Source organism: Coturnix japonica, unplaced genomic scaffold, assembly GCF_054131305.1.
Source record: "Coturnix japonica strain WE unplaced genomic scaffold, WE-NBRP24 Scf113, whole genome shotgun sequence".
NCBI classification, from domain to species: Eukaryota; Metazoa; Chordata; class Aves; order Galliformes; family Phasianidae; genus Coturnix; species Coturnix japonica.
The window spans coordinates 99,912-127,331 of NW_028189016.1; the positions used below are offsets into that span (position 1 = coordinate 99,912).

General features: G+C 49.7%; 2 protein-coding genes across 7 annotated transcripts; both read right to left on the reverse strand.

Annotated features, from left to right (window-relative positions):
- Positions 1–33: 33 nt before the first annotated feature.
- DSN1 (DSN1 component of MIS12 kinetochore complex) lies at positions 34–11,919 on the reverse strand. Of its 3 annotated transcripts, none has more exons than XM_085535237.1 (12): positions 11,718–11,919; positions 11,602–11,649; positions 9,474–9,542; positions 8,951–9,193; positions 6,504–6,577; positions 6,223–6,295; positions 5,840–5,927; positions 5,547–5,606; positions 2,866–2,937; positions 2,632–2,779; positions 2,308–2,395; positions 34–361 (listed from the first exon to the last, which is right to left on the reverse strand). In XM_085535237.1, the coding sequence occupies exons 1-12, from the start codon at positions 11,902–11,904 to the stop codon at positions 276–278; spliced, it is 1,236 nt and encodes a 411-aa protein (XP_085391363.1). In that variant the 5' UTR covers positions 11,905–11,919; the 3' UTR covers positions 34–275. The 3 variants fall into 3 exon arrangements, with proteins under 3 accessions (XP_085391363.1, XP_085391364.1, XP_085391365.1); XM_085535238.1 differs by having other exon boundaries at positions 9,474–9,525; positions 11,602–11,638; positions 11,718–11,815; XM_085535239.1 differs by having other exon boundaries at positions 9,474–9,525; positions 11,602–11,815.
- Positions 11,920–12,156: 237 nt separating this feature from the next.
- On the reverse strand, positions 12,157–25,889 carry PBX4 (PBX homeobox 4). Of its 4 annotated transcripts, none has more exons than XM_015850474.3 (9): positions 25,555–25,889; positions 21,760–21,833; positions 18,451–18,692; positions 17,861–18,051; positions 17,175–17,310; positions 16,398–16,554; positions 16,102–16,208; positions 15,504–15,590; positions 12,157–14,364 (listed from the first exon to the last, which is right to left on the reverse strand). In XM_015850474.3, the coding sequence occupies exons 1-9, from the start codon at positions 25,887–25,889 to the stop codon at positions 14,272–14,274; spliced, it is 1,422 nt and encodes a 473-aa protein (XP_015705960.2). In that variant the 3' UTR covers positions 12,157–14,271. The 4 variants fall into 4 exon arrangements, with proteins under 4 accessions (XP_015705960.2, XP_085391360.1, XP_085391361.1 ...); XM_085535234.1 differs by having other exon boundaries at positions 21,760–21,861; positions 25,555–25,719; XM_085535235.1 differs by lacking the exons at positions 21,760–21,833; positions 25,555–25,889 and having other exon boundaries at positions 18,552–18,691.
- Between the last annotated feature and the right edge of the window lie 1,531 nt (positions 25,890–27,420).

The following is a 27,420-nucleotide window of genomic DNA, read 5'->3' on the forward strand; positions in this document are numbered from 1 at the left end:
GAAGCGGGAAGCACTCAGGAGACGGCGCGCATGCGCAGTTCGCCAACACGGGGCCGTTTATTGGGAGCGCCGCGTTCGGCTCCGCTCGGCTCCGTTCGGTTCCATTCGGCTCCGCTCGGTTCCGTTCGGCTCCATTCGGCTCCGCTCGGCTCCATTCGGCTCCGCTCGGTTCCATTCGGCCCCGCTCGGCTCCATTCGGCTCCGTTCGGTTCCATTCGGCTCCGCTCGGCTCCGTTCGGTTCCGTTCGGCCCCGCTCGGTTCCGTTCGGCCCAGCTCATCCCTCCGGTGGTGCTTTCCGGTCGGGGGCTGCGATCAATTTCCTCACCGGGGAGTTTTCCAGCTGCCGGAAGGTCCGTGCGGCTGTAAGAGATGGGAACATGGCGGTCAGCACCGGGAACAGCGGCAACCAGCGACCCCCCCATTGGGATACAGCGACCCCCCCCCCCATTAGGATACAGTATTCCCCCTCCTTCCCCATTGGGATACAGCAACCCCCCACCCCCACCCCATTGGGATACAGTATCCCCCCTCCACCCCAATGGGATACAGCAACCCCCCCCCCCATTGGGATACTGTATCCCTCCCCCCATTGGGACACAGCATTTCACCCCCTACCCCATTGGGATACAGCATCTCCCCCCATTGGGATACAGCAACCCCCCTCCCCATTGGGATACAGCATCAACCCCATTGGGATACAGCAACCCCATTCCCCTTCCCCATTGGGATACAGTATTCCCTACCCTATTGGGATACAGCATCTCCCCCCATTGGGATACTGTATCCCTCCCCCCATTGGGACACAGCATTTCACCCCCTACCCCATTGGGATACAGCAACCGCCCCCCCATTGGGATACAGCAATGCCCCCCCCCCCCATTGGGATACAGCAACTCCATTCCCCCCCCCATTGGGATACAGTATTCCCTACTCTATTGGGATACAGCAATCCCCCCCCCATTGGGATACAGCATCAACCCACATTGGGATACAGCAAGCCCCCCCACCTACCCCATTGGGATACAGCATCAACCCCATTGGGATACAGCATCAACCCACATTGGGATACAGCAACCCCCCCCACCTACCCCATTGGGATGCAGCATACCCCACCCCCCATTGGGATACAGTGACCCCCCCCCCAGGGACATAATGTCACCCCCTATTGGGCCACAGCAACCCCCCCCCATCGGGATACATTATACCCCCCCCCCCCCCCCCATTAGGATACAGCATCACTCACATAGGGACAGAATGCCACCTCCCATAGGGTCATAATGCCAACCCCCCCATTGGGGTCACAGCATCACTCATATAGGGATATAGGGCCAGAATGCCACCCCATAGGGACATAATACCACCCCCCGACCCCCCTTGGGGTCACAGCATCACTCATATAGGGATAATAGGGATATAGGGCCAGAACACCAGCCCCCATGGGGACATAATGCCAACCCCCCCCCCCCCCCCTCCCTTGGGGGTCACAGCATCACTCATATAGGGATATAGGGACATAACACCAGCCCCCATAGGGACATAATGCCAACCCCCCCATTGGGGTCACAGCATCACTCATATAGGGCCAGAATGCCACCCCATAGGGACATAATACCACCCCCCGACCCTCCCTTGGGGTCACAGCATCACTCATATAGGGATAATAGGGATATAGGGCCAGAACACCAGCCCCCATGGGGACATAATGCCAACCCCCCCCCCCCCTCCCTTGGGGGTCACAGCATCACTCATATAGGGATATAGGGCCAGAACTCCAGCTCCCATGGGGACATAATGCCAACCCCCCCACTTGGGATCACAGCATCACTCATATAGGGATATAGGGCCAGAATGCCACCCCATAGGGACATAATACCACCCCCCGACCCTCCCTTGGGGTCACAGCATCACTCATATAGGGATATAGGGACAGAACACCAGCTCCCATGGGGACATAATGCCAACCCCCCCCCCCCCTCCCTTGGGGGTCACAGCATCACTCATATAGGGATATAGGGACAGAACTCCAGCTCCCATGGGGACATAATGCCACCCCCCTCCATTGGGGTCACAGCATCACTCATATAGGGCCAGAATGCCACCCCATAGGGACATAATACCACCCCCCGACCCCCCCTTGGGGTCACAGCATCACTCATATAGGGATAATAGGGATACAGGGACAGAACACCAGCCCCCATGGGGACACAATGTCACCCCCCCCCCCCCCAAAGGGACATAATGTCACCCCCCATTGGGGATAACACCCCCCCATTGGGGACACAAGGCAGGGGGGTCCCTGAGCTCACCCAGCCGCCCGGACACCCCCTGCAGGTACTGCCTGCTGTCCTCACTGAAGGCCTTCAGCATCTTGGCTGCCTGCTGCAGTTCATCGAGCTGTAAAATCATCATAATTAAAGAAAAAAATCAAGCATTGTTAATTATTCATACTGTTAATTGCCCAGGGGGAAGGCAGTGAGATTGTGTTTAATAAGAGAAGCTCGTGGTGTTTAATAAGAGCCTGTAATAGGGAGAAGCTGGGGCTGATCCTTGTGCTTTAGGGAGTCTGACATCACCCATTAAAACCCACCTCAATTACCATCGTTAATTAAAGGGTTAATTAAAGGACTCACCGCCAGCTCCATGCAGCTCAGCACCTCGCCCTGCTCATCCAGGATGCTCTGATAGTTGGGTTTGGTGCTCAGCACCTCGGCCTGGGATGTATGAAGGTAATCGGGAGCTTCTGCCCGGCCCTGTTTGCTCTTGCAATCCTCCAGCTGCCTGTAAGACAAAGCATTCACCCCATTGCATAAAGATCTGTGCTGTTCCTATGTTGTTATCCAAAGGGTTTTAGCCATAATCCTTACTTGGATGTTTCCTCTGCATCCTTCTGGTAGCGCTGTAGGAGCTCATCCCACGCCTGGCATTCAGCTGAAAACCTACAGGGGTAGAAAACATGGGGGGATTGTCCCACTCTGCTCTCATAAAGGCCCCATTTAGAGGGCTGGGCCCAGGGTTGGGGGTCTCAATTGAAGACAGGGAGGTGGTGGGGAGGGTCTGGAGGAGGGGGATAAAGATGGACAGGGGGGCACAATGAGGTGGGTAGGGAGGTATTGAGGTGGGCAGGGGGGGACTGAGGAGGGGGCGGGGGGGGATTGTCCCACTCTGCTCTCATAGAGGCTCCATTAAGATGGCTGGGTCCAGGGCTGGGGGTCTCAATTGAAGAGAGGGTGGTGGTGGGGTGGGTCTGGAGGAGGGGGACGAAGATGGGCAGGGGGGCAATGAGGTGGGAAGGGAGGCACTGAGGAGGTGGGCAGGGGGGGGATTGTCCCACTCTGCTCTCATAGAGGCTCCATTAAGATGGCTGGGTCCAGGGTTGGGGGTCTCAATTGAAGACAGGGTGGTGGTGGGGGGGGGTCTGGAGGAGGGGGACGAAGATGGGCAGGGGGGCAATGAGGTGGGAAGGGAGGTATTGAGGTGGGCAGGGGGGCACTGAGGGTGGGTGGGGGGGATTGACCCACTCTGCTCTCATAGAGGCTCCATTTAGAGGGCTGGGTCCGGGGTTGGGGGTCTCAATTGAAGACAGGGAAGTGGTGGGGAGGGTCTGGAGGAGGGAGACAAAGATGGATAGGGGGGCAATGAGGTGGGCAGGGAGGTATTGAGGTGGGCAGGGGGGCACTGCGGGGGGGGGGGGGGGAGGGGGGGGATTGACCCACTCTGCTCTCATAGAGGCTCCATTAAGATGGCTGGGTCCAGGGCTGGGGGTCTCAATTGAAAACAGGGAGGTGGTGGGGAGGGTCTGGAGGAGGGGGAGAAAGATGGACAGGGGGGCAATGAGGTGGGCAGGGAGGTATTGAGGTGGGCAGGGGGGCACTGAGGAGGGGAGGGGGGGGGATCATCCCACTCTGCTCTCATAGAGGCTCCATTTAAAGGGCTGGGGGTCTCAATTGAAGACAGGGAGGTGGTGGGGGGGGGGGTCTGGAGGAGGGGTACAAAGATGGGCAGGGGGGCACTGAGGTGGGAAGGGAGGTATTGAGGTGGGCAGGGGGTTACTGAGGTGGGGAGGGGGGGGGCTGTCCCACTCTGCTCTCATAGAGGCTCCATTTAAAGGGCTGGGGGTCTCAATTGAAGACAGGGAAGTGGTGGGGAGGGTCTGGAGGAGGGAGACAAAGATGGATAGGGGGGCAATGAAGTGGGCAGAGGAGGTATTGAGGTGGGCGGGGGGGGGGGGATTGTCCCACTCTGCTCTCATAGAGGCTCCATTTAGAGGGCTGGGTCCAGGGTTGGGGGTCTCAATTGAAGACAGGGAGGTGGTGGTGGGGGTCTGGAGGAGGGGGACGAAGATGGGCAGGGGGGCACTGAGGTGGGCAGGGGGAGACTGAGGTGGGAAGGGGGGGATTGACCCACTCTGCTCTCACAGAGGCCCCATTTAGAGGGCTGGGTCCAGGGCTGGGGGTCTCAATTGAAAACAGGGAGCTTTTGGGGAGGGTCTGGAGGAGGGGGAGAAAGATGGACAGGGGGGCAATGAGGTGGGCAGGGAGATAGTGAGGTGGGCGGGGGGGGCACTGAGGTGGGAAGGGAGGGGGATTGTCCCACTCTGCTCTCATAGAGGCTCCATTTAGAGGGCTGGGTCCAGGGCTGGGGGTCTCAATTGAAAACAGGGAGGTGGTGGGGAGGGTCTGGGGGAGGGGGACGAAGATGGACAGGGGGGCAATGAAGAGGGCAGAGGAGGTATTGAGGTGGGCAGGGGGGCACTGTGGGGGGGGGGGGGCTGTCCCACTCTGCTCTCATAGAGGCTCCATTAAGATGGCTGGGTCCAGGGTTGGGGGTCTCAATTGAAGACAGGGAGGTGGTGGGGAGGGTCTGGAGGAGGGGGATAAAGATGGACAGGGGGGCAATGAGGTGGGCAGGGGGGGACTGAGGTGGGCAGGGGGGCACTGAGGAGGGGAGGGGGGGGGACTGTCTCACTCTGCTCTCATAGAGGCTCCATTTAAAGGGCTGGGGGTCTCAATTGAAGACAGGGAGGTGGTGGGGAGGGTCTGGAGGAGGGGGATAAAGATGTGCAGGGGGGCAATGAGGTGGGCAGGGAGATAGTGAGGTGGGCAGGGGGGCACTGAGGAGGGGGTGGGGGGGATTGTCCCACTCTGCTCTCATAGAGGCCCCATTTAGAGGGCTGGGTCCAGGGTTGGGGGTCTCAATTGAAGACAGGGAGCTGCTGGGGAGGGTCTGGAGGAGAGGGAGAAAGATGGACAGGGGGGCAATGAGGTGGGCAGGGAGATAGTGAGGTGGGCAGGGGGGCACTGAGGAGGGGAGGGGGGGGGACTGTCTCACTCTGCTCTCATAGAGGCTCCATTTAAAGGGCTGGGGGTCTCAATTGAAAACAGGGAGGTGGTGGGGAGGGTCTGGAGGAGGGGGATAAAGATGTGCAGGGGGGCAATGAGGTGGGCAGGGAGGTATTGAGGTGGGCAGGGGGGCACTGAGGTGGGGGTGGGGGGGGATTGTCCCACTCTGCTCTCATAGAGGCTCCATTAAGAGGGCTGGGTATTACCTGGTAATGCACTCCTTTGCTTTGCAAACTGACTTATCCGAAACAGAACCCAAGGAATCCCTAAAGGAGATACAGAGATACACATACATACATCAGAGAGGGCTCTGCAAGCAATTAAAAGCACACAGAGCCTTTTGCCTCTTTAAATATCCATTTAAATATCCCCTTTAAATATCCATTATGATATTCCAGTAATGTCATCAGCCCCAGGATGCCTCATTTACTGTTTGGAAATGGGATATTTAGGCAGGAAAGCCTGAATAATAACAAAAAGTGGCTTGGAAAATCCTTACCCTTCAGCTTTCTCAATGCAGCTCTGCAAGGTTCCATCCAGCTTCAGTTTCTCTATGTATCGTTTCAGGTCTTCTGAAACGGAGCTCACTGCGGGTGGAGAACAGAGCAAGGTGAGCAGCTCTCAAACTAACTGCTCACTGATGCTGAAGAGCAGAGCAGGAAACCAGCTCGGCTGCTTGTCTGAAGGTGCTCAGCTGCCATTTGGGTTGATCTCTGTGATTAATGTGTTGATTAACATCCCTCACATAAGCTCTGGTTAATGAATTGGATGTTAAAGACACCACTCAAGATCAGATCAGCACCTGAATCATCCTCTTTAAGCCAGCACATCCATGGAAAGCTGTGATTTAACTTCATTTATGACACAAATAACACAACTCACCGTTGGCTTTGAAGGCCTCGGGGCTGAAGCCTTCTGTCTGCTCCAAGTTGTGCTCGAGCTTCTGCATAGAGAACTATGAGGACACAGAGAAGATCTCATCACCCCAAAGCTCTGCGTGTGCTGTGGGACCCCATTAAAGCCTGACTGAAAGCGTGTGCTTATAGGAAAGCTCATTAAGTGAAGGAGAAATTGATTCCTCCTCCTCTTTTCTGAGCTCACAACTCAATTCTACAAAGCAGGAAGGTCAGAAAAATAACCGGCTTGGATAACAAGGAGCTGACCTGGAAGCTGGATAAGAGCAGCATAGAAAGGCGATCTGTTTCTGGCAGGTCCAGGCTAATTGCTTGGCTCAGTGCTGAAAAACGAGAACAAAATGAACGAGGAATGAGTCGATGTAGAGGATTCTATAGTTCTCTGGCCTTTAAGGTCTCTTCCAACCCAACCCATTCTATGGTTCTATGACCTTTAAGGACCCTTCCAACCCATTCTAGGGTTCTACAGTTCTTTGGCCTTTAAGGACCCTTCCAACCCACCCCACTCAATGGTTCCATAACCTTTAAGGACCCTTCCAACCCAACCCATTCTATGGTTCCGTTACCTTTAAGGACCCTTCCAACCCACTCTAGAATTCTATAGTTCTCTGGCCTTTAAGGTCTCTTCCAACCCAACCCATTTAATGGTTCCATTACCTTTAAGGTTCCTTCCAACCCAACCCATTCAATGGTTCTATGACCTTTAAGGACCCTTCCAACCCATTCTAGGGTTCTATAGTTCTCTGGCCTTTAAGGTTCCTTCCAACCCAACCCATTTAATGGTTCCATTACCTTTAAGGTCCCCTCCAACCCAACCCATTCAATGGTTCCATAACATTTAAGGACCCTTCCAACCCATTCTAGGGTTCTACAGTTCTTTGGCCTTTAAGGTCCCTTCCAACCCAACCCATTCAATGGTTCCATAACCTTTAAGGACCCTTCCAACCCAACCCATTCTATAGTTCTATGACCTTTAAGGTTCCTCCCAACCCAACCCATTCTATAGTTCTATGACCTTTAAGGACCCTTCCAACCCATTCTAGGGTTCTACAGTTCTATGACCTTTAAGGACCTTTCCAACCCAACACATTCTATAGTTCTATGACCTTTAAGGACCTTTCCAACCCAACCCATTCTATAGTTCTATGACCTTTAAGGACCCTTCCAACCCACTCTAGAATTCTATAGTTCTCTGGCCTCTAAGGTCTCTTCCAACCCAACCCATTTAATGGTTCCATTACCTTTAAGGTCCCCTCCAACCCAACTCATTCAATGGTTCTATGACCTTTAAGGACCCTTCCAACCCATTCTAGGATTCTACAGTTCTTTGGCCTTTAAGGACCCTTCCAACCCAACCCATTCAGTGGTTCCATAACCTTTAAGGACCCTTCCAACCCAACCCATTCAATGGTTCCATAACCTTTAAGGACCCTTCCAACCCAACCCATTCAATGGTTCTATGACCTTTAAGGACCCTTCCAACCCATTCTAGGGTTCTACAGTTCTTTGGCCTTTAAGGTTCCTTCCATCCCAACCCATTCAATGGTTCCATAACCTTTAAGGACCCTTCCAACCCAACTCATTCAATGGTTCTATGACCTTTAAGGACCCTTCCAACCCATTCTAGGGTTCTACAGTTCTTTGGCCTTTAAGGACCCTTCCAACCCAACCCATTCAATGGTTCTATGACCTTTAAGGACCCTTCCAACCCATTCTAGAGTTCTACAGTTCTCTGGCCTTTAAGGACCCTTCCAACCCAACCCATTCAATGGTTCCATTACCTTTAAGGACCCTTCCAACCCAACCCATTCTATAGTTCTATGACCTTTAAGGACCCTTCCAACCCAACTCATTCTATGGTTCCATAACCTTTGAGGACCATTCCAATCCATTCAGTGGCTCCATAACCTTTAAGGTCCCCTCCAATCCAACCCATTCAATGGTTCCATTACCTTTAAGGTCCCTTCCAACCCAACCCACTCAATGGTTCCATAACCTTTAAGGACCCTTCCAACCCATTCTAGGGTTCTACAGTTCTTTGGCCTTTAAGGTTCCTCCCAACCCAACCCATTCTATGGTTCCGTTACCTTTAAGGACCCTTCCAACCCAACCCACTCAATGGTTCTATGACCTTTAAGGACCCTTCCAACCCACTCTAGAATTCTATAGTTCTCTGGCCTTTAAGGTCTCTTCCAACCCAACCCATTTAATGGTTCCATTACCTTTAAGGTCCCCTCCAACCCAACCCATTCAATGGTTCCATAACCTTTAAGGACCCTTCCAACCCAACCCATTCTATGGTTCCGTTACCTTTAAGGACCCTTCCAACCCATTCTAGGGTTCTACAGTTCTTTGGCCTTTAAGGTCCCTCCCAACCCAACCCATTCAATGGTTCTATGACCTTTAAGGACCCTTCCAACCCATTCTAGGGTTCTACAGTTCTTTGGCCTTTAAGGACCCTTCCAACCCAACCCATTCAATGGTTCTATGACCTTTAAGGACCCTTCCAACCCATTCTAGGGTTCTATAGTTCTCTGACCTTTAAGGTTCCCTCCAACCCAACCCATTCAATGGTTCTATGACCTTTAAGGTCCCCTCCAACCCAACCCATTCTATAGTTCTATGACCTTTAAGGACCCTTCCAACCCATCCTATGACTCTCCAGAGACATCCACAAAGGGCAGAACACCACTTACCGGTAAGATCCTCATGAAAAGGAGGCAGAGATTTCCGACGTTTCTTCCCCTTCAGGCTCGACCGACGCCAAGAGCGACGTTTGCTTTGAGATCTGCTGCTGTTCAGGCTTTTCTCAGAGCTCGGGGTCCCACGGGATGTTTTTCCTACAGCTGCTTCAGGTAGAACAATGTCCTGACTAACAGCAGCGATATCAGTTGGCTCTGGAAGCTTCTCAGGATCTTTCTTCTCTCCAGAGTCATGTTCTGTGAAAAACAGGCATAATTAATGCGTAAATATTAAGGAATCATAGAATATCTTGATTAAGAAGGGACCCATAAGGGTCATAGAATCATTGGGGGTGGGAGGGAACTCTGGAGACCATTGAATCCAACAACCTTCAGCCCCATTGCTGCCAAATGCAGTTCCCTACAACAGGCTGAGCCCTAAACCATTCACATGGGTCTAAATATCCCCAAGGAATAAAACAGCTCCAGCTCTGGGCAGCGTGTGCCACTGTTACAACACAGGAGTTCTCTCACTCACCCGTATGTGGAGCATCCCCATCTGCTGCAAGGAAGGATCCGGTGAGAGAAGCCTGTGGGAAGAACGTTTCTGCAGACATTATGGGGCTTGAAGTGAGACGGCCCCAATTGCTCCCTCAGGCTGAGGCCCCAGAGCCCCCTCAGATCCCCCCCCATGTCCTCACAACCCCCTCAAACTCCCCCAGCCTCCTCACACAGGCCCCAATGCCCCCTCAGAGAGACCCCAAGGCCCTCTCAGACCCTCCCAGCTTCCTCATACAGGCCCCAAGTCCCCATCAGACCATCCTACCACCCTCAAAGAAGCACCCCAGACCCTCTCAGCCCCCTCAATCCCCCCCAGCCCCCTTAAAGAGAACCCAAGGCCCCCTCGGACCCTCCCAGCTCCTCATACAGGCCATAAGACCCCCTCAACCCCCCCTCAGCCCACTCAGAGAGGCCGCAAGGCCCCTTCAGACCCCCTCACCCCCCTCTCACAGACCCCAAGGCCCCCTCAATCCCCCCCAGCCCCCTTAAAGAGAACCCAAGGCCCCCTCAGACCTTCCCAACCCCTCATACAGGCCCCAAGACCCCCCCAGCCCCCTTACAAAGGCCCTTAGGAGCCCTCAGCTCCCCCCAGCTCCTCACACAGGCCCCAATGCCCCTCAGTCCCCCCTAATCCCCTTAAAGAGACCCCAAGGCCCCTTCAGACTCTCCCAGCTCCTCATACAGGCCCCAAGTCCCCCTCAACCCCCCGCAGCCCCCTTAGAAAGGCCCTTAGGGGCCCTCAGACCCCCCCAGCTCCTCACACAGGCCCCAAGGCCCCTTCAGACCCCCAGAGAGTCCCCAATACCCTCTCAGATCTCCCCAGCTCCTCACTCTGCCTCACACAGACCCCCCCAGCCCCCTCAAACCCCCCCCATCCCACTCAGAGAGGCCCCAAGGCCCCTTTAGACCCCCTCAGCCCCCTCTCACAGACCCCAATGCCCCCTCAGACCCTCTCAGCCCCCGCAATCCCCCCCAATCCCCTTAAAGAGACACCAAGGCCCCCTCAGACCCTCCCAGCTTCCTCACACAGACCCCAGCACCCCCTCAAACCCCCCTCATCCCCTCTTACAAGCCCCAAGGTCCCCTTAGAAAGGCCCTTAGGGGCCCTCAGACCCCCCCAGCTCCTCACACAGGCCCCAAGGCCCCTTCAGACCCCCAGAGAATCCCCAATACCCCCTCAGATCTCCCCAGCCCACTCAGAGAGGCCCCATGGAGCCCTCAGACCCTCCCAGCTCCTCATACAGGCCCCAAGTCCCCCTCAACCCCCCCCCCAGCCCCCTTACAAAGGCCCTTATGGGCCCCCAGCCCCCCCAGCTCCTCACACAGGCCCCAATCCCCCCTCAGCCCCTCACCCCCCTCTCACAGACCCCAATGCCCCCTCAGTCCCCCCCAATCCCCTTAAAGGGGCCCCAAGGCCCCCTCAGACCCTCCCAGCTCCTCATACAGACCCTAAGGCCCCCTCAGACCCTCTCAGCCCCCTCAGTGAGGCCCTCCAGACCCACTCAACCCCTTTCAAGAGAACCTAAGGCCCCCTCAGACCCTCCCAGCTCCTCATACAGACCCCAAGGCCCCCTCAACCCCCCACAGCCCCCTTACAAAGGCCCTTAGTGGCCCTCAGCCTCCCCAGCTCCTCACACAGGCCCCAATCCCCCCTCAGCCCCTCACCCCCCTCTCACAGACCCCAATGCCCCCTCAGTCCCCCCCAGCCCCCTTAAAGAGACCCCAAGGCCCACTCAGACCCTCTCAGCCCCCTCATCCCCCTCACACAGTCCCCAAGGTCCCCTTACAAAGGCCCTTATGGGCCCCCAGCCCCCCCAGCTCCTCACACAGGCCTCAATCCCCCCTCAGCCCCTCACCCCCCTCTCACAGACCCCAATGCCTCCTCAGACCCCCCCAGCCCCCTTAAAGAGACCCCAAGGCGCCCTCAGACCCTCCCAGCTCCTCATACAGGCCCCAAGTCCCCCTCAACCCCCCCCATCCCCCTTAGAAAGGCCCTTATGGGCCCTCAGCTCCCCCAGCTCCTCACACAGGCCCCAACCCCCCTCACAGGCCCCTCAGTCCCCCTCACCCCCCTCACACAGGCCCATCGCCTCCCAACCTCTCACCTCCATCCCCTCCGCTCTTTTCCGCCCCTCCTCGGACCTGTAAGGAACCTTCGGTCGGGTTACAGTAGCCGGTATCGCCATCCATCCATTAATCCCCATCCCATACCGTCACTCACCGGTACCGAACCGAACCCTCCGGAAGCGCCGCCATGGCGGCTCCGAGCGCGCGCGCGGGCGGGAACGACCGTTGGGGGCCGCAGTGCACGCCGGGAAATGGCGGCGCCCTGTGAGGAGTGCGCATGCGCGAGGCATAGGGCCGAGCGGGTGGGCGCTATGCGTATAACTGCATAGATCTGTGCGCATGCGCACTTTCGCTAGCTACTGAGAGTTCTACACGCATGCGCACTTACGCTAGCTAGTGAGGCCGAAACGCATGCGCACTTTCGCTACCTACTGAGAGGCCTACACGCATGCGCACTTACGCTATCTAGTGAGGCCTATACGCATGCGCACTTTCGCCACCTACTGAGAGGCCTACACGCATGCGCAGTGGATTCCCCTCCCCCCCACCACCCCAAAATGGGGAGAACAAAAGTAATAATAATAATAATAATAAAAAAAAAAGGCTTTGGAAGTTTATTATCTTTGATAAAACCTCGCCCCGAAAGAGGAGGGTTTTATGTGTTTAACAGCGTTGGGGATGCACATAAAACAAGGGTTGGGGGGGTTTTTAGGCCCAAAAAGCTGCTTTTTGTCTATAAAATGATGGGGGGGGGGTTGAAGGGCGACATGAGCACACGAGGGGGGGCCTTGTTTGGGTCTATGGGGGTGAATGGGAAGTTGGTCGTAAAAAAGGCTTTTGTGGGAGTTCAAATGAGTCCTTGTGTCCTGTAGGAGAGACTGAGCTTCAGAGAGCGTCAACACGCGATTGAAAAGGATGAAATGATCAAAAAACCGACAAAACAACCCAAAAAAACACCGAAAAATTACCCCTAAAAACAACCCAAATTTGGTTAAAAAAGAATGAAAAGTAAAGAAAAAAACAAAAAAAAACCAAAAAAAAACCCCCACAACACAAATTTGGTTAAAACATAAAAAATAAAGCCCCAAAAATCAACCCAAGTTTGGTTAAAAAATGAAAAATAAACCCAAAAAACCCCCACAGAATTACCTGAAAACAACCCAAATTTGGTTAAAAAAAGAATGAAAAATAAAGCCCAAAAATCAACCCAAATTTGGTTAAAAAATGAAAAATAAACCCCCAAAAAAATCAACCCAAATGTGGTTAAAAAATGAAAAATAACCCCCAAAAAAACCCACAGAATTACCTGAAAAACAACCCAAATTTGGTTAAAATAAAATGAAAAATAAAGCAAAAAAAAACCCCACAACACGAATTTGGTTAAAACATAAAAAATAAAGCCCAAAAAATCAACCCAAGTTTGGTTAAAAAATGAAAAATAAAGCCCAAAAAATCAACACAAATTTGGTTAAAAAAATGAAAAATCAACCCCAAAAAAACCCCAAAGAATTACCCAAAAATCAACGCAAATTTGGTTAAAAAAGAATGAAAAATAAATCCCAAAAAATCAAAACAAATTTGGTTAAAAAATGAAAAATAAACCCCAAAAAAACACAACCCAAATTTGGTTAAAAAATGAAAAATAACCCCCAAAAAACCCCACAGAATTACCTGAAAAACAACCCAAATTTGGTTAAAAAAGGAATGAAAAATAAAGCCCAAAAAATCAACACAAATTTGGTTAAAAAAATGAAAAATAACCCCAAAAAAACCCCACAGAATTACCTGAAAAACAACCCAAATTTGGTTAAAATAACAAAAAAATCAACCCAAAAAAATCAACCCGAATTTGATTAAAAAATGAAAAATAAACCCCAAAAAAACACAACCCAAATTTGGTTAAAAAATGAAAAATAAACCCCAAAAAAACCACAACCCAACTTTGGTTAAAAAGTGAAAAACACACCCAAAAAATAACCCCAATTCGGTTAAAAAAAAAAAAAAAGAAAAATCAACCCCAAAAAATCAACCCCAATTCGGTTAAAAAATGACAAATAAACAAAAAAACAGCCCAAATTTGGTTAAAAAATGAAAAATAAACCTAAAAAAGCACACAAATTTGGTTAAAAAACAATGAAAAATAAACCCCAAAAAATCAACTCAAATTTGGTTAAAAAATGAAAAATAAACTCCACAAAAAAACCACCACAAATTTGGTTAAAAAACAAAAAAACAACCCCAAAAAAACAACCCAAATTTCATTAAAAAGTGAAAACTAAACCCAAAAAACCCCACAAAATTGGTTAAAAAACAAAAAAAACCAAACACAAATTTGGTTAAAAAATGAAAAATAAACCCCAAAAAACAACCCAAATTTGGTTAAAAAACGAAAAATAAACCCCAAAAAACAACCCAAATTTGGTTAAAAAACGAAAAATAAACCCAAAAAACAACCCCGAATTTGGTGAGGAAGAATGAAGTTCTTTCACATCCCATAATAAGCAAAAAGAACTCAGCTGAGAGGTAGAGAGGTGTCCTTCATCATCATCATCATCATCATCACCATCATCATCGTCACAATCTTCTATTGGTTCCAGGGTTTGGCTGAGGTAATTAGCTGTGTGTCACGTTAATTAACGGGCGAAAAGAGCAACACTGACAAATGACACTAACGACCTCTTTCCTCTCTTCATTAAGGTCCTAACGACTTAATTGGACGCGTCGGAATTAACGCTTCCGGGGTCTCCTGCGGGTGAGGTGATGGATGAAGGGGTGGTCGGGTCCTGCCAGCTGCCATTCGCCTGGAGGAATGGGGTGACAGAACGTGGTTGACCTGTAAGGACCTTTCCATCCCCAAACGCTTCACAGTTGACCTGTAAGGACCTTTCCATCCCCAAACGCTTCACAGTTGACCTGTAAGGACCTTTCTACCCCCAAATTCTTCACAGTTGACCTGTAAGGACCTTTCTACCCCCAAACTCTTCACAGTTGACCTGTAAGGACCTTTCTACCCCCAAATTCTTCACAGTTGACCTGTAAGGACCTTTCTACCCCCAAATTCTTCACAGTTGACCTATTAGGACCTTTCTACCCCCAAACGCTTCACAGTTGACCTGTAAGGACCTTTCTACCCCCAAATTCTTCACAGTTGACCTGTAAGGACCTTTCTACCCCCAAATTCTACACAGTTGACCTGTAAGGACCTGTTGAACCCCACTGATCCACTGTTGACCTGCAAGGACCCTTTGAACCTGACTGATCCATAATTGACCTGCAAGGACCCTTTGAACTCAAGCACTCCTCAGTTGACCTGCAAAGACCCTTTGAACCCAACCACTCCCTGGTTGACCTGCAAGGACCCTTTGAACCCAATCACTCCTCAGTTGACCTGCAAGGACCCTTTGAACCCAACTGCTTACGTAGACCTTCAAGGACCCTTTGAACCCAATCACTCCTCAGTTGACCTGCAAGGACCCTTTGAACCCAATCACTCCACAGTTGACCTGCAAGGACCCTTTGAACCCAACTGCTTAGGTAGACCTTCAAGGACCCTTTGAACCCAACCACTCCCTGGTTGACCTGCAAGGACCCTTTGAACCCAATCACTCCTCAGTTGACCTGCAAGGACCCTTTGAACCCAACTGCTTACGTAGACCTTCAAGGACCCTTTGAACCCAATCACCCCTCAGTTAACCTGCAAGGACCCTTTAAATCCAATCACTCTTCAGTTGACCTGCAAGGACCCTTTGAACCCAATCACTCCTCAGTTAACCTGCAAGGACCCTTTAAATCCAATCACTCCTCAGTTGACCTGCAAGGACCCTTTGAACCCAATCACTCCTCAGTTGACCTGCAAGGACCTTTTGAACCCAATCACTCCACAGTTGACCTGCAAGGACCCTTTGAATCCAATCAATGAATTAATTAAAACAAATCTTACGTCGATGCGCTGCGTCGTGTACAAAGGATTCCCCACAATGGAGTCATATCTTCCCGTCTGGTGTATGACATGGTGCAAGGAATCCATCTGATCCCATGGACAATACGAAGGAGGGGAGAAAGAAATAAGGACAAATCATTAAAAGCAGGTATTACAAGAAATATAGGCATGTTTTATTAGAAATAATTGTAAATCGATGGCGTTAATACTGCAATAAACCCCCCATCAAGTTCTATAGAGACCCTCAAAGAAGCCGACGCCAATTTGTTGATGTAAATCTGAAGGGTGGAAGGACACCAATACGTCAATTCAGGTCTCAGTCTTAATTGATTTCAACAACAAAAAACCCAAAAAAACACAAATTTCAATGGGTTTGTTTCAGAAATCTGACTCTCAAGAGAAAAGAAAATCATCCTCGTGTGGTTATTAAGAGAAACTGCTCTAATAAAAACCCCAAAAAACACAAATTTCAATGGGTTTGTTTCAGAAATCTGACTCTTAAGAGAAAAGAAAATCATCCTTGTGTGGTTATTAAGAGAAATTGCTCTAATAATAATATTAATAATAATAGTAATAATAATGGAAATAAGCTGCTCACCTGTGACTGCACATTGCCTCCCACTGGAGAGCTCTGGTAGGAGGTCAACGACTGCAAATTAATGAAGGAATCTCCGGAATTGGTCATTTTAAAAGAGCCAGAAGAAGCTGAATCACAACAAAATAAAGAAACAACCAAGATTCAATGCTAAAAAATAACCAAAACAACATGTATTTTATTTTCTTTTTATCCTTTATCCATTTCCAACCATTGAATCCAACCATTGGAAATGAACCCAACCATTGGAAATGAACCCAACCACTGGAAATAGAGACTTCCAAAGTGCTTTTCCTCACCCGAATTTGGTGTCGATGGGGAGTTCGCCCGGTTGCCCTGAGCCACAACGTTGGTTGCATCCACCGCAGTTTTGGCAGCGTAAATGTTGGCTTCTTCTTGGAACTTCCCCATGTTCTTCTTGTACCGAATTCTCTTGTTACCGAACCAGTTTGAAACCTGGAGATTTACAGCCCTGTTACCATTCAAAACATCCCATTCTCCGTTACAATGACAACAAAAATGATGTTTTATAGTAGGGTTCAAGCAGAGAAACCCTTTAGAACAACGTCAATGCTCTTTGTTTTCTTTTAGTACCGTCAACTACAACCTATTACCGCCTATAGGGTAATATATATATATATATAATATATATGACCTGGCAGAACTCAGATGTCTCTATATAGCCTGAGATCGACTCTCATGTTCATCATTCATTGCTGTTCCCAGCTGCCCTTGATGTTGTCTGTCAGGTTATTCCCATTTTCCCTTGTTTTTCTTTACGCCTTCACCTGACCGAGAACACTTTTCCATCCTTCAGCCTCTGACTTATGAAATTTGCTTTGAGTTCCCCTTTGCTCGCTTGTTTTTGTGCCCCTAAAGCTCAACTTGGCCACGACTATGGGCCTGTTTTGCTCATATGGGATTTCTTAGACGAATCAAGGCTATATTTCAACGAACCACTGCATTTGGATGGGGACCCTTAACAGTCACTCAGCCCATCTTAATGGTCTTTCCCAACCTTAACCATCCTAAGACTCAAAGAAAGAAGCCATAATTCCAGATCAACCTCTCCCTACCTGCGAAACGGTGATGCCACCCTTCTTGGCGAGCTCCTCTTTGGCCTCTTCGCTGGGGTAAGGATTGCTCAGATGAGAATAGAAATACTCGTTCAGCACTTCTGTTGCCTGCTTGCTGAAGTTGCGTCGCTTGCGCCTGTTGGGAAACCACAATTGTTTCTATTTGAGCCGCGTAGGCCGCGAGCTGTGGGTCTACTCTGAACTATTGAGGTTTGAGGAGGAATATATTCAATTCCACGCTGTTTTTAATGTGTTTATGCCAAGGTAAGACCCACAAGCTATGGGTCTACTCTGAACTATTGAGGTTTGGGGAGGAATGTATTCAATTTCACGCCATTTTTAACATGTTTATGTCAAGGTAAGACCCATGAGCTGCGGGTCTACTCTGAACTATTGAGATTTAAGGAAGAATATATTCAATTCCATGCCGTTTTTAACGTGTTTATGCCAAGACCCGCGAGCTGTGGGTCTACTCTGAACTATGGAGGTTTGAGGAGGAATATATTCAATTCCACGTTATTTTTAACGTGTTTATGCCAAGGTAAGTAACCTCAGCATGGATGACGACCCATCAGGTGTTAACATTAAAACTAACAGCGCCAGGAATGAGGCTTTCAATGCAATTATTGGCACTGAGCAAGAAACAAAGCCTGGATTTAAGTATCCATTGCTGCTTTTCATTGTACCTCGCATCAAGGAAGCGTGAGCGGAGGATCATCACCGCCTCGCACGTGCTCTGCTTCAGCTGCATCTGGATGGTGCTGAATTTGCCGTGGATGATGTTCACCATCCGCTCGATTTCTTTGGGAGAAATGGGTCTCGTCCGGCTCTGTTCCCTGAGCAGGTTCATGACGTGGGTGGTGAACTCGCTGCAGGCCTGAAAGTGAAGATATTGGCATCGAGAAACGATCAAACACCCCCAAATTAATTCCCCCTTCCAACAAGATTACATATCCCAACAAAAAACAACAACAAAAACCCAACAGAGGTCTTTCAGCTTTATTCGTATTTACTCTTAAATACCATAACAAAAAACAATGAGACGTTAATTATCTTTAGTCTGATGTCCAGTCCCTCTATTTCATCTTATTCCTGCAACGCTGAGGTAAGTTCTCAAAACAAAACGTGAATAACCTCGCGTTGAACTGAACTCAATTCGCCTCCTGCTCCGTCCTTAAAACCAACACCAAAGGGGGGAAGGGGGAAGGAAGAAAAAAAAAAGGGGGGGTTATATTTCAATTGAGATGATAAAAACTCTTCCATGCAGAAAGATCACCTGTTCATATTTCTCTAGCTCAGAGTGGTATATCTGTCGGATCTGTGACAGCTTGGCCCTGTAGTCAGAGTGCTCAATGCTATTGTCATTTGGACAGCCACCTGGTGTTGCTGCTACAGCCATCGGTGCTCCTCTTCCTCTTTTCTCGGGGCCGGAGACGCCCTCCGCCAGCAACATGTTATCTAGTCTCATTAGTTGGGCATCGGGGGGGTCTTCTTCCTGAATACCACGAATACTTAACACTGGGTAGATATAAAGAGGGAATCAAAAGGTTATTTCCAGGTAGGGAAGAGCGTCCGCTTCAATGGTAGAGTATTTAAAGACCGTTTTCTAGCAGGCTTCTATCTCCAGGTCGAGGAAAGAAGGAGAGTTTAATGAAGGTGTCTTAGAGAAAACAGGGATCAGAGGGAGAAATGGGCAACGGGATGGTAAAAGACTATGGAAGGTGGATGAAATGCATCTGAGCTGCTACAGCTGCTGTATTTCTGCACCTGAAATGAACTGAAATGAACACCACATTGATGTCAGATGATGCTGAAATCAACACCCGGGGGCTGATTGATGTAGGGAATCACCAGGAGCTTTCTGGCTTTTATTTGGATTATAACTGTGAGGCAATTTAATAAGCAGTGGATTGGATTCAGGAGGAAATCTGTGCTGATAACACAGTGATGGACACCAGATCCAAAGAGAACAAAGGGATATTCCAATGCTATCCGACAAAACAGAACTGTGGGAAGACAGAATGGGTTGGGTTGGATGGGTCCTTGAAGATCACAGAACCATAGAATGGGGTTGGGTTGGGTTGGAAGGGTCCTTAAAGATCAGTGAACCATAGAATGGGGTTGGGTTGGGTACAATGGGGTTGGGTTGGAAGGGTCCTTAAAGATCACAGAACCATAGAATGAGGTTGGGTTGATCTTGAACATCAGAGAATCATAGAATGGGCTGGGTTGGAAAGGTCCTTAAAGATTACAGAACCATGGGATGGAGTTGGGCTGGAAAGATCCTCAAAGATCACAGAACCATACAATGGGTTGGGTTGGAAGGGTCCTTGGAGATCACAGAACTACAGGATGGATTGGAAAGGTCCTTAAAGATTAAAGAACTGTGGAATGGGTTTGGGTTGGGTTAGAAAGGTCCTTAAAGATCACAGAACCAAACTATTTGGGCTGGGAAGCATCAGTGCTGTGGAAGAGGACCCTGGGTGCCACATTCTCATCTCCCTACACACACTGTGATGCACATCAGCACCTCGTGTTGGAGTCGAGCTCCCAGCTGCAGCTTAATTTTATGTCACCCGTCTAATGATGGTAATTAGACATTCGTTATCATCAATTACGCATCAGCTCGTCTCAAGTTGGCTGCTGAATAAAGCACTCCCACGACCTCAAGGGAAGAATCCGGTTGGCTGGGGCTAGCAAGAAACTAGAGAGGAGTTAATTAGCATTAATGAGTTGCACTTTCAACCCCGTGGTTCATCTCCTATAAGTTCATCGCAACTAAAGAAACTCCACGTAACTCATTGGTTCTCTTTACACACAAGAAATCACAAATTCCCTGCTTTCCTGCACATCCCCTACTGATATCTGTCAAATATGCAAAACCACTACCCTAAGTGATGTGAAATTCCCATCGTTTCTAATTAATCCTTAATTAAACCGCATCGCAGCCTAAGGTGTTGAAGCCTCGGTATGCAAATGCAATCACAGCCATATATTTTGCATGTCATTAATTAAGAGGTTTGTGGTTCTGTAATGAGGTTAGTGGTACCAAAACAAGCGGTGCACGCTTGGCTGTGAGTTTTATTGGGTTGTTTTCTTTCCCCCCCTTTGCAGAAGGGAGCAAATAATGCAGAAAAGCCAAGTTTTCCACCCATTGGATATAGATGGGTTGGCTTCACCTTTGTAGATGGGCATTTTAGGGCCAGAATTGAACTATTTGTACCATCCTAAGTACAGAACACCTACAGAAAACACAAAGATGTTTTCCCAGATGGTATCACTGATATTAACCTGAACAGATTAATGTACCCAGATCCAATAGATCCCTCCTGGAAAGTCATGAATGGGAACTGCTCACTGATGGAGTCATTCAAGAGAAATATGGAAAGCTTTGGATGTACCACTCTAACCCAAAAAGAAGAAACAACCTTTGCCAGCCAATACGTCGGCTCTGAATGTTGAGCTCTGACCCATCCATTCCAACCACTCCACAGTTGACCTGCAAGGACCCTTCCAACCCAACCACTCAATGGATGACCTGCAAGGACCCTTCCAACCCAACCACTCAATGGATTACCTGTAAGGACCCTTCCAGCCCAACAGTTGAACTATAAGGACCCATCCATTCCATCCACTCCACACTTGACCTACAAGGACCTTCCCAACCCAACCACCAACAGCTGACCTATAAGGACCCATCCATTTCAACCACCCCACAGTTGACCTACAAGGACCCTTCCAACCCACCCACTCCATGGCTGACCCACAACGGGGGGGAGGAGGAGGAAACCATGTTGTATTCAACATTCCAAGCCCCATAGAGCCCCCACAGCCCATCCATCACCCACCAGGCCCCGCTTCTGTAGTGTCTTTAATCCATAAGTCAGGTTCCCTATACCATCCTAATTAATATCAATTAAGATGTGGGGTACCAAAACATACAAACCTGGAGGGGACAAAGAATCACATCACAGAGGAAGAGTAGATTGTATTCGTAGGGCCATATTCATATATAGGAATATATGACCGTATTCATAGGACCGTGTCCATATATATGAAGATATGACCATCTTTGTAGGACCACATTCATGCACGTATAAAGATAAGACCATAATTCACAGCACCCTGATCATATAGATGTGAATACATGACTGTATTCATAGGGCCATGATCACGTATAGGAATACAGGACTGTATTTGTAGGGCCGTATTCATCTATATGAATATATGACCATATTTGTAGGACCACCTTCACTTGTACACAAATAGATGACCTTATTCATAGGACCCCATTCGTATATATATACAATATATGACCACATTCATAGAACCTCATTCATATATATGAAGATATGACTGTCCTTATAGGATCCCATCCGTATATAGGAACACTGGACTAAAAACCCATTTGCCCCCAAATAAGCACCAATAAGGCACACTGAAAAGCAGCAGAAGTCATAGAACCCCACTGGGCAAACACGGGCTGTGGTGAACAAGGGCAAAGCTGAACATGGGATGGTATTTTTGGGGGGAAAAAGTGGTGTTTTGGGGGTGGGAAATGGGTGTAGGAATGACATTATCTCACCTGTTTTCTCCTTGATCTCGCAGAGCACGCTGAACAGAGCAGGCTTCATCCTATGGCAGTTCAGGGCGTGTTTCCTGCAGCAAAAAGAGAAAGGCAGAAATCCTGTACAAAAAAAAGGAGGAAAAAGAAAAAAACAAAACAAAAAACACTTAGTTTTGATGCTGGGAAAACTCAAAGAGGAGGAAGAACCTGGAACGCAACCCAGAACACAGATAGAAAGTGCTCAGGGCAAGGCACAGATGGAACCAACCTAGAACACAGCTGGAATCAATATAGGACACAGCTGGAACCAACCTAGAACACAGCTGGAATCAATATAGAACACAGCTGGAACCAATACAGGACACAGCTGGAACCAACCTAGAACACAGCTGGAATCAATATAGGACACAGCCACAGTAAACCTGGAACACAGCTGGAACCAACCTAGAACACAGCTGGAATCAATATAGAACACAGATGGAACCAACCTAGAACACAGCTGGAACCAATATAGGACACAGCTTGAATCAATATAGGACACAGCTGGAACCAACCTAGGACACAGCTGGAAACAATATAGGATGCAGACCAAGACTATATAGGACACAGCCACAGTCAACCTGGAACACAGCTGGAACCAATATAGGACACAGATCAAAACCATATAGAACACAGCTGGAACCAGCCTGAACAGAGCTGAAAAGTATATAGGACATGGCCAGAAACCATATAGGACCTATAGAACCATATAGGACCATATAGAAACCATCTGAACCTATATGGAACACAGACAGAACCAACCCAGAACACAGCTGGAAACCATATAGAACATAGCTGGAAACCATATAGAACACAGCTGGAAACCCATATAGAACACAGCCTGAACCCACATAGGACATAGCTGGAAACCATATAGGACACAGCCTGAACCTATATGGAACACCGACGGAACCAACCCAGAACACAGCTGGAAACCATATAGGGCATAGCTGGAAACCCATCTAGGACACAGCTGGAAACCCATCTAGGACACAGCCTGAACCTATAAGGAACACAGACAGAACCAACCCAGAACACAGCTGGAAACCATATAGGACATAGCTGGAAACCATATAGGACACAGCTGGAAACCCATATAGGACACAGATAGAACCAATCCAGAACACAGCCTGAACCCATATGGGACATAGCTGGAAAACATATAGGGCATATCCTGAACCCATATAGGACACAGACAGAACCAACCAGGAACACAGCTGGAAATCATATAGAACATAGTTGGAAACCATATAGGACACAGCCTGAACCTATACAGAACACAGACAGAACCAACCCAGAACACAGCTGGAAAGCATATAGAACATAGCTGGAAACCATATAGAACACAGCTGGAAACCATATAGAACACAGCTGGAAACCCATATAGAACACAGCCTGAACCCACATAGGACATAGCTGGAAACCATATAGGACACAGATAGAACCAATCCAGAACACAGCCTGAACCCATATGGGACATAGCTGGAAACCATACAGGGCATATCCTGAACCCATATAGGACACAGACAGAACCAACCAGGAACACAGCTGGAAATCATATAGAACATAGTTGGAAACCATATAGGACACAGCCAGAACCTATACAGAACACAGACAGAACCAACCCAGAACACAGCTGGAAAGCATATAGAACATAGCTGGAAACCATATAGAACACAGCTGGAAACCATATAGAACACAGCTGGAAACCCATATAGAACACAGCCTGAACCCACATAGGACATAGCTGGAAACCATATAGGACACAGATAGAACCAATCCAGAACACAGCCTGAACCCATATGGGACATAGCTGGAAACCATACAGGGCATATCCTGAACCCATATAGGACACAGACAGAACCAACCAGGAACACAGCTGGAAATCATATAGAACATAGTTGGAAACCATATAGGACACAGCCAGAACCTATACAGAACACAGACAGAACCAACCCAGAACACAGCTGGAAAGCATATAGAACATAGCTGGAAACCATATAGAACACAGCTGGAAACCATATAGAACACAGCTGGAAACCCATATAGAACACAGCCTGAACCCACATAGGACATAGCTGGAAACCATATAGGACACAGATAGAACCAATCCAGAACACAGCCTGAACCCATATGGGACATAGCTGGAAACCATACAGGGCATATCCTGAACCCATATAGGACACAGACAGAACCAACCAGGAACACAGCTGGAAATCATATAGAACATAGTTGGAAACCATATAGGACACAGCCAGAACCTATACAGAACACAGACAGAACCAACCCAGAACACAACTGGAAACCATATAGGACATAGCTGGAAACCCATATAGAACACAGCCTGAACCCACATAGGACATAGCTGGAAACCATATAGGACACAGCCAGAACCTATATGGAACACAGACAGAACCAACCCAGAACACAGCTGGAAAGCATATAGGACACAGCTGGAAACCATATAGGACACAGCTGGAAACCATATAGGACACAGATAGAACCAATCCAGAACACAGCCTGAACCCATATGGGACATAGCTGGAAACCATACAGGGCATATCCTGAACCCATATAGGACACAGACAGAACCAACCAGGAACACAGCTGGAAATCATATAGAACATAGTTGGAAACCATATAGGACACAGCCTGAACCTATATGGAACACAGACAGAACCAACCCAGAACACAGCTGGAAACCATATAGGACACAGCTGGAAACCATATAGGACACAGCCTGAATCCATATAGGACACAGCCTGAACCTATATGGAACACAGCTGAAAACCATATAGGACTCACCCCACAGCCCCCTATCGGGACAGTCACACAGCTGAGTCACGACATGAGGCTGCAGGAGCATGGAACCGGCACCGAACCGGCACCGAACCGCCCCCATATCCCCATAATGGCAGGGTCCCATCGCTGTAACTCGGCTCAGAGTGATGGGGGTGGGGATGGGGGGGGATATGTGGGTCCATCCCCATAGACCCCCCCACCCCTCAGCTGTTTCTATAGGTCAGAACCGGCACCGAACCGCCCCCATATCCCAATAACAACGGGGTCCCATCGCTGTAGCACGGCCCAGAGTGATGGGGGTGGGGATGGGGGGGGGATATGGGGGTCCATCCCCACAGCCCCCCCTCCCAGCTGTTCCTATAGGTCAGAACCGGCACCGAACCGCCCCATATCCCCATAACGGCGGGGTCCCATCAGCCCAGAGTGATGGGGGAGGGGATGGGGGGGGGATATGTGGGTCCATCCCCATAGACCCCCACACCCCTCAGCTGTTTCTATAGGGCAGAACCGGCACCGAACCGCCCCCATATCCCAATAACAACGGGGCCCCATCGCTGTAGCACAGCCCAGAGTGATGGGGGTGGGGATGGGGGGGGATGGGGGGGGATGTGGGGGTCCATCCCCACAGCCCCCCACACACACACCCCTCAGCTGTTTCTATAGGTCAGAACCGGCACCGAACTGCCCCATATCCCCATAACGGCGGGGTCCCATTGCTGCAGCACGGCCCAGAGTGATGGGGGAGGGGATGGGGGGAGGATATGTGGGTCCATCCCCATAGCCCCCCCCTCAGCTGTTTCTATAGGTCAGAACCGGCACCGAACCACCCCCATATCCCCATAACGGCGGGGTCCCATCGCTGTAGCACGGCCCAGAGTGATGGGGGAGGGGATGGGGGGGATATGGGGGTCCATCCCCATAGACCCCCCCCCCCCCAGCTGTTTCTATGGGTCAGAACCGTCCCCCCATTACCTCGCCTGGGCCTCATCCAAGCTCTGATCGGTGATGGCCATAATCTGCTGCAGAACGTCACCCGTATCGTGAGCGGGAGCTGGTGGTGGTGGGCCCGGGGTGACCACGGAGCTGGGATCACTCGGTGTCGCCGTAGGGGGGGGGTTGGGAGCCACCACCGGTGGGAGACCCCCCCCCCCTTGGAGGGTCACCCCGGTTCCGTGCGGTGCCATTAAACGAGACGGGTCCTCCATGATGGGGGAGCGGAGACAACGGGGCCGCGAAGCCACGCCCACAACGGGACGAGGCCACGCCCACCGGCTCTTCAGGCCACGCCCACTTATGACCACTCCCATTATAATAAGCCACGCCCACATCTTGCTGGCCACGCCCACTTCATGCACACGCCCATTATCGCAGGCCACGCCCACATCTGGTTTGGCCACGCCCATTGAATTACGTCATGATGCAGGCCACGCCCATACTTGTTGGTCACGCCCATCGAATGACGTCACGGTGTATGCCACGCCCACATCTATTAGCCACGCCCACCGCATGACGTCATATTTGGGGGGGTCTGATGGTGGGGGACTTTAAGGGGTTCTGCGAGGTACGGAGGGAGGGAACTTTTGCATCGCCAACGCGGTTTGGAGATTTAAAGGGTCGGGATGGAACGGACCCCATGTGAATGAATGATAAGGGGTTGATAGGAGATCAATGGATTGATCTGGGGGAGGCGAGAGGTTCATAAGGGGCCAGAGGACTGATAAGGGGGCCAAAGGATTGATAAGGGGTGGGGAGGGATTGATAAGAGATCAAGGGGTTTGATAAAGGATCAAGGGATTGATAAAGGGGTGAACAGATTGATAAGGGGGCAAAAGATTGATAAGGGATCAGAGGACTGATAGGGGATCAAGGAACTGATAAGGGATCAGAGGGTTGATAAGGGATCAAGGAACTGATAAGGGGTCAGAGAACTGATAAGGGATCAATGCATTGATAAGGGGTCAGAGGATTGATAAGGGATCAGAGGGTTGATAAGGGATCAAGGTATTGATAAGGGGCCATGGGATTAATGAGAGATCAGAGGCCTGAGAAGGGATCCAGGGGTAGAAGGGTCCTTACAGGTCAACCAGGGAGGGGTTGGGGTGGAAGAGTCCTTAAAGATCATCCTTAGAACCACGAGATCATAGAAATGGGGGTGAAGGGTCTGAATGTGGGACCCAATGGACATCCATCCCTTCATCCCTCCACCCATTCCTCCATCATCCCTCCATCATCCCTCCATCCATCCCTCCATCCTCCTTCCATCATCCCTCCATCCATCCCTCCATCATCCCTCCATCCCTCCATCATCCCTTCATCCTCCCTCCATCCATCCCTCCATCCTCCCATAGCCAATGGCACATGGCATCATTGAGGAGTACTCACTCCATATTTATGAATGGGCACTGGAGTTGTGAATGGCAGATGGCATCATTGAGGAGTTCTCACTCCGTATTTATGAATGGGCATTGACATAGCCAATGGCACATGGCATCATTGAGGAGTACTCACTCCATATTTATGAATGGGCACTGGAGTTGTGAATAGTGCGTGGCATCATTGAGGAGTACTCATTCCATGTACTCCATGTTTATGAATGGGGACTGGAGTTGTGAATGGTGTGTGGCATCACTGAGTAGAGCTCACTACTCATTTATGAATGGGCACTGGAATAGCCAGTGGCACATGGCATCATTGAGGAGTTCTCACTCTGTATTTATGAATGGGCACTGGAGTTGTGAATGGCAGATGGCTTCATTGCGGAGTACTCACTCCACACTTATGAATGGGCACAGGAGTTGTGAATGTAGCCCCTCTCTCCCCCCAAATATAACACAGACA